Source organism: Nelumbo nucifera, chromosome 2 (genome assembly GCF_055504915.1).
Source record: "Nelumbo nucifera cultivar China Antique chromosome 2, China Antique-T2T, whole genome shotgun sequence".
Lineage (NCBI taxonomy): Eukaryota > Viridiplantae > Streptophyta > Magnoliopsida > Proteales > Nelumbonaceae > Nelumbo > Nelumbo nucifera.
In genome coordinates, this window is record NC_142650.1 from 92,547,020 (window position 1) to 92,554,646 (window position 7,627).

Here is a 7,627-nt window from a genome sequence, read left to right on the forward strand (position 1 = left end):
TCGGATATACTGATACCGACCACCACCTTAAGCCTTAAATCCTGAAACCACTGTGTTTGTGTGTTCTGTTTTATTCAACCCTAACCAAGCTCAAGTTAGGCCAGAGTTAGACTGTTAGATCTAATCCTTTTTTCTTTTTCCAGGAGGGTTAAAATCAATAAAGAGATTTACAGACAGTCTCAGACTGTCTCCCTATGCACAAAATAATATATGTATCAAATTTAAAATCAATTCAAGGTTTGGCAGTGCTTTGAGTTTTTTTATTTATTGTATCCGTTGACGGTTTTGAGTTTTTTGTTTAGGGAGATGTTCTGTGATGGTCATTTTTTTTTGTAGTGTTTATTGAGGGTTGCATGCTTTGGAAGCAAGGTGTGGGTTAATTTTCGAAGGATTGAAAGTTAGTTTTTTTCTTTTGCTTGGGCTTGGGAGTTGGTTCTCTCTTGGGTGTTTTGTCATTCTTACTGGGTGATATCTTATCACCACTATTGTACCTTTTTCTTTTCTTAATAAAATTACTTTTTATTTATTACCAAAAAAAGGTTTGGCAGTGTTTTGTCTTATGATACCTGGGATACATGTACAAGGATGCTTTATCATATTGGATACTCTGATTTTAGTGTGAAACTGTAAATTTTATATCCGAAACCATGTCCAGAAGTATCTCCATATCTGGGTAACAGAGGATTTGTCAGCCCATGCCCAACTATAAATCTGAAAAATGCTGGCCCATCACAACCCAGTGGTTGGCTTTGTTCCTGCTCAAACCCATGTTCTCATGCTTGCCAGCCTGAGATTTTGTTATGGGCCCGGGAATAGGATCTCGTCACGGGTCGGTCCACGGAGAAAACCTCCTGTTTTCCCTTGTTCCTCCCTGCTCTTGATGAACCTATCTTGGCACCCTAATGGTGATTTGTCCAAGAGATCACCTAACTCTCCTTGCTCTCTTTCTTGATTGAAATTTTCAATGCCTTTATTGAATAATATCAGCTCCTTAAATAGGAGATTACAAGAGGTAGAATCCTACTTTTAGGAGGACTCCTTGCTAATCTACTACTCTATCCTATTAACTGATAAGATAAGACTGAACTGATAGGATAAGATAAGACTCCCTTAATCTATCCTACTGATAAGATAAGATAAGATAAGACTCCCTTAATCTATCCTACTGAACTGATAAGATAAGATAAGACTCCCTACTAATCCATACTACTGAACTGATAAGATAAGAACACTGAATAGATAAGACTCCTACTAATCCCTGCTACTGAAAGCAGATAAGGTAAGAATACTGAATAGATAAGATAGGATGAGAACACTAAATTGCTGCTGCTGAGAACACTAAATTGCTGCTGCTGCTGCCGGCGCCCACATCAGATTTTACCGTTACTTTTTATCATGTTTGTATGATCTATCTTATCTAAAAAGTGTTTAACTTCATTGAACTTTGAACCATGTCTTAAAGTAATTTTTTTATCAATCATGTAATTTCCCTGCAACATTTTTAAGTATTTAATTTGTTTTGATGGTAGACATTATTGTTAGTTATTTTATCTGTTTGTTTTTTTCTCGATAAGTAATGGTATAATTTTTGTATTAAAAGGATGGAAAGACTTCCTCAACAGAATGTTTAAAAGTATGTAAAGTCTGTACAAGAAAGAATACGGAAGATACAAGGCTAATTCATATCCAGAACATCAAAACTATCATAAAAAGTAATCTCCTCCCGGTGGGAACAAAAGTGTTGATATCTAAGTGGTGAAATCTCTTGTGGCAGTCTGTTATTTTACCTTTTAAGTGGATCAAGCTTTATATAAACACCTTTTCTACAGAAACTATTAACCAACAATTAAATGGGATATGCTCCATGATCCCCATTAAGTACAAACATTGCTCTAGGTTTATCATTTATCCTGATTCTTTTGCCCAGGAAAGGGCATCTCTTCTTCCCAGCTTGGTGCCTCCTTTTGATAATTCATTTGAAGTTCAATATCTCTGAAATCCTTGGACTACTGGTATCCTTTTATTTATAAGAATCAGGTTGAACCATATTTGTCTTCTTTTTTCTTTTGATCAGCAACAGAAAGATGGTTTTATTGCTTTGTGCAAGATATTGAGTAATGGCTAGCACCCCTTTTGGTTGTTAGCCTCAGCCCACAGCTAGTCTTAGCTGCATACTAATACTTAGGAAAATGCAGATGAGCGATGATAATCCCTATGTTATACCTGAGATGGATCCAACACTTAGGAGGCAGATCCAGGAATGCAATTGGCAGATTGTGAATGTTACAACCCCTGCTAATTATTTCCATGTTCTGCGGCGCCAGGTATTACTACCAATCAATGCTAATTTTCCTTTTGATATTCTAAGTCATTTCTTTATTCTCTTATGGTGAATGCTTTCATCTCTCAGATACACAGGGAATTCCGAAAGCCACTCATTGTGATAGCTCCTAAGAACCTGCTACGCCACAAGGATTGCAAGTCAAATCTATCTGAGTTTGATGATGTCCAGGGTCACCCAGGTTTTGACAAGCAAGGGACCCGTTTCAAGCGCCTTATAAAGGACCAAAACAACCATTCTGATCTTGAGGAGGGCATTAGACGCTTAGTTCTTTGCTCTGGCAAAGTATGACAATTGTTTTCTTATTGCTTTTCCATTTGCAGTTTGTTACGATCCATTTGTCCCATGTTGGTAGTATGTGATGCTAATGTGAGGTATCCCACTTCGGTAGTATGGGATGCTGTTATGGGGTCATATATGTGCTTGGGTTCCCTCCCTCTAACAGCTAGCTTTTAGGGGTGAGTTCTCCTAAGGAACATATCAAATGGTATCAGAGCCTACACTATGCCTCCCAGTTGCAATCGTGCGGCGCAGGTGGTGACATTGGTATTGCGGTGTTCGGCTGGGACTAGGTGGACTAGTGCAAAGCCAGCATGCGTGGGCGCCGGGACTGCGGAGCATGGTGGAATGTTACGATCCATTTGTCCCATGATGGTAGTATGGGATGCTAATGTGAGGTATCCCACACCGGTAGTATGAGATGCTGTTGTGGGGTATATATGTGCTTGGGTTCCCTCCCTCTAACAGCTAGCTTTTAGGGGTGAGTTCTCCTAAGGCACATATCACAGTTACAAGAAAATCTAAGATACACCCATATGACAATTGGTTTTACGTACACTCAAAAGTCAAAATTTATTGTCTGCAGGTTTATTATGAGCTTAACGAAGAGCGAAAGAAAGTTAATGGCAACGACATTGCAATCTGCAGGGTAGAACAGCTTTGCCCCTTCCCGTATGATCTGATCCAGCGAGAGCTGAAGAGATATCCAAGTAAGCTCATCTAGCTTCGACAAATAGAAGTGATATCACAAGTTGTTATATCAGAGAGGAAGAAGTGTAAAAAGGAATGTTATGGCAATACTGCTAAGAGTTAAGATCCTTAAACGGCTATTGTCTATTAAAACTGATACTACTAGTTTTGTGAATACCATCCGTGAGACTTCATATGAATCTAGAATAGAACCTTTAAGTACTGATGATCATTCCATCTTTTGTTTAGTAAAATAGACATAAAAAATTATGACTCAGCTGCTAGATCCTGTTTCATTTTCCCCTTTTCTTAATCTTTATTTTGGTGGATAATCTGGGGGGGTAGCCTGACAGTTAAAAGCGTGATATTGTGGTTGTTTGGAAAATGGTTTAGTCTTCTCATGTATGTCTTTTATTTGTTTAGATCTAGGATTGGGTTCTACACTACTTTGAATAAGGTAAGTCTCTTAATGCTGACTTTACATGGTTTATTTGTGGTTGTGACCTTTCAGATGCAGAGATTGTATGGTGTCAGGAAGAGCCAATGAATATGGGTGCATATACTTACGTTGCACCTCGGCTTTGTACTGCCATGAGGGCACTGGGCAGAGGTACTATGGAGGACATCAAGTATGTCGGACGTGCTCCATCTGCAGCCACAGCTACCGGTTTCTATCAAGTTCATGTGAAGGAACAGACGGAGCTTGTACAAAAAGCAATGCAGCAAGAACCACTCAAGTATCCATACTGAAGGGAACTTCCAGTTCCAGGAGTTGCTAAGTAGCAACATCAATGAAATAGTTTTTCATGGAAGAACATGATATTGTGCAAACTTGGGCTTTTGGGTATCAAAGGGAAAACCAATGACTCTTGGTACTTTAGACCTACTTTTGCATCAAATTTTATCTTTTCTTGTAGTTTTACAATTTGTACCCTTTTCAGGTACTCGAGACCATGATACTTATGGCACTATTTCTAGGTTTTTGAGAACTAGGAAGCTTGCGATGCTGAACTGCAGTTTGCATTTCAGTTCCACAGAGCTACAAAAAATAGACATGCAATAAATTAAATTGAACTAACCCAAGAGTGAAGAGATTTTACATCATTTTGCAATGTCATCTTGTGCTCTTTCTTCCTCAAGTGATTTTCTCCTCGGTCTTTTGCTTGCATGAATCATGGATGGTATGTTGATTTCTTGCACCCCACAAGTATAGGTTCAGGCTCTATTCATCTATTGGCCATATTGCATTATAAACATGATTACTTTTCTGTGGTTGGAGAAAATGTGAAAGATGTGTGATGCTCTGTTGTCAGACTGACCAATAAAATGTGTGGTACTCTGTTTATTCATAGTATAGACCTCACTTCAAAGTGCTGAACTTACCAGCAAGACAATTGAGTCCGACTCCGCGAAATCCCAAAGTCAGAAGTATCGTCAAATTAAGGGTAAAAAAGCCCAATAATTAATGGCTAATGTGGTTTAGCCAAGACTTGACAAAAGTGGGATGATGTACTTGGTGGTATCAATTTCAACTGCATAATTTCTTACACGAAAGAACTGGATTTTATTAGGCAGGTTTTGTTAAGAGTTCAGATCTGCGCCTCACAATATCCCACAGCACATTCCCGCCGTGTATTGGGAATATTTCCCAATGATGATATCATCAGTTTTAGTATTATCATCGGGAGATGCTCCTAATACACAGCCGGGATGTGCTTTAGGACGTTGTGGGGCACAGATGTGAACTGTTTTGTTTAGGGTCAAGAATACCACTAACTTCTAGTTTTTCCGTTGTGTTGGATTGCATTCAAGGTTCAAAATATCGATGTCTGATACGCCAGTATATCAGGCGAATTGATATAGCTTTTTAATGTTTTTTTTTTTTTTTAATTTTTTTTCGCAACTGGTTCAGGGGAGCCGGTTTAGGCCTCTTTCACACCCTGAATCGGTCAGACCTTTGATACACCCACTGTAGGGGCGTATCGGAGAGGTCCCAGAACGATATGTATCGGCTGATACAGACCAATACTTTAAACCTTATTTGTGTGTGATTGACTTGGGAACTATGCAAATTCATAAATTTGTTAAGAATAAGCAGAAGGTGAATCATCTATATGTAAAGATATAAAAGATTGAAGTAGGGTGGTAGTGTTGTTTCCTCCTGTAGATCCTAGTTGGGTTAAACAAAGTGTCGTTTACAAACACTCCCTGTACTTTTATGGATTTACTAAAGCTTATCGTGTTTTTTTTGGACAAAATAAGAAGCCTCCATTACTTTAAAGTTTAAACTGATAAGAAAGCTGCTAATGAACTTAGTGGGCACTGGGATGGTGCAGAGCGAGAGTGATCCCGAATAAAGTCAAGAAACTGCCTAAGCGAGTGGGGAAGGGAAATGTATGGTGTAGAAAAGATAGCCTGAGCCCTGACTATGAGAGAAATGGGTTAAGGATACTGTGGGAGCGGAGGGGTGTTAAGAGAAGTATAGACTATAGAGGGTTCAGGTTAATCTGTAATGGATTTTGGGTAAGTCTTATGGGAGGAGAGGAGAGAACGTGAAAGATTGAAGGAAATGACCAGGTTAGCGAGGAGGTTTACTAACTTTACTAAGTTAGCATGATTGTAAGGAACGAAGATTAAGTTCTCATATTAGGAAAGAGGTGAATGAGGTAGCTACAGACTCAAGGTCGCAACTTACTTTGCATTTACTAAAACACCTGTAATTCGTTACCAATTTACTTCTGATCGACCTTCTTAGACAAGTGGAGAACGATAGTTTTGACCCTACCCTAACATTATTTTGGACAAATTTAAAGAAGAGACAAATAAAAATAAAAACGTTGTTTTACTCTGACAGTACATATTTTCTTTAATAAGGGGGTCTGTTTGGTTCATAGCTGTAATTGGAATTGAAATGGTCTATTCCCATAGTTTGTTTGGTTTAAAATTCAAATAGGAATGAGAATGAGAATTAGAATAAACAGAAATTAGATTTCATTCCCAAAGGAGGGGCAGGGAATGACCAATTCAAATGATCTTATCTTTTCAAAACATCTAAAAATCAGAAAATAATTTCTACTTTTAAATTTTAGACCTGAATAATATATTTTTAACTTTTCAGATTTCAGATCTCAGATTTATCAAATGTAACCTAAGTTGTAAGGGCCAAATTATTTTTTAAGTGGCACCCACTTGTTATTTTCCCTTTAAAATTAAGTTAAAAGAACCAAAAATTTTGTTCTTACTTTCGGTTCAGCTAATCTTCAGAAACTGGTACATGTAGAAAGGGAAGTGTTCAATGCTCTTTTATCCCAAACAATTACTTCTACTTCTGAAGTTATCTTAGGCGGTGTTTGGCATCGATGCCATTTTCTGAGAAAACGGTGCCACATAGGTGCCATATCAGAAAAGTGGTGCTTTAAAAAATGGCTCTTATTTGGTACCATTTTTTCGAAAAAAAATGTTGCTCCAGACCATACCTTGAAAATTGGGAAAATGTGGTATGAAGAAACATCAAATTCAGTATGTGTTTGATTCCGCTTACATTTACTGAATAAACGCCGTCACATAGGCACTCCATCAGCAAAGGCCTCGTTATGCGCATCTATACATACCGATGTTTGCAAATTTCTATGTGCCACTCCCGTTTTCAGGAATCTTCATTTTGGAGCTTCCCCCAACGGGTAGGCATTTATTGGCACCTTTATTGATGTGGTGCCTAATGGCACCTATGTGTCATAAACACCTTCATGAATTGTTTTTCTTAATTTTGCAGTCACACAAGTACAAAACGATTATTCAATAAACATAAATGGAACCAAACACATATTCAATGTTTACTTAGAAAACATTGCTGCCATTGATGCAATGATGTGGCATCAACATGGATCATCTTGGAAGTTGGATGATAATAGACCAATTTCAATTGTATAAAAAAAAACCAGTTCTGTTTTCCTAGAAAACAGCACTGGTACCTGTTTTTCCATGGACGTTGGATAATATAGACCAATGTTGAAAGCGGTTCCACAGCACTGGTACCTGTTTTTCCAAAAAAACAGCCTATCTGACAGCACCTTTTTCAAACAAAAAATAAGCACTCTTCTCTCCTACACAAGCGAAGCTATGGAGACAGAAAAGAATAATATGTGATGAAACTATTTATGAACAAATTTTCAGAATTTTAACAAAAGAAATCTGAACCTTAATTCTTCACCATTAACATAGTTATTACTTAAAAAACAGGGAAAAAACAAACAATAAAAAAAATTCAATTACTAATTGCCCCTACTAAGAGTATGAGAAGGAAGGAATGAAAAAAGG

At 37.8% G+C, this 7,627-nt stretch overlaps 1 protein-coding gene across 2 annotated transcripts in view; it reads left to right on the plus strand.

Annotated features, from left to right (window-relative positions):
- The window catches only part of LOC104611994 (uncharacterized), a 37,780-nt gene extending 33,331 nt beyond the window's left edge, over positions 1–4,449 (plus strand). For both annotated transcript variants that reach the window (XM_010279298.3, XM_088898663.1), the window contains 4 exons: positions 2,196–2,324; positions 2,411–2,626; positions 3,207–3,330; positions 3,822–4,449. In XM_010279298.3, coding sequence (XP_010277600.1) covers positions 2,196–2,324; positions 2,411–2,626; positions 3,207–3,330; positions 3,822–4,060 — 708 coding nt within the window. In that variant the 3' untranslated portion in view covers positions 4,061–4,449. The remainder of the gene's footprint in view (positions 1–2,195; positions 2,325–2,410; positions 2,627–3,206; positions 3,331–3,821) is intronic.
- The last annotated feature ends 3,178 nt before the right edge of the window (positions 4,450–7,627 follow it).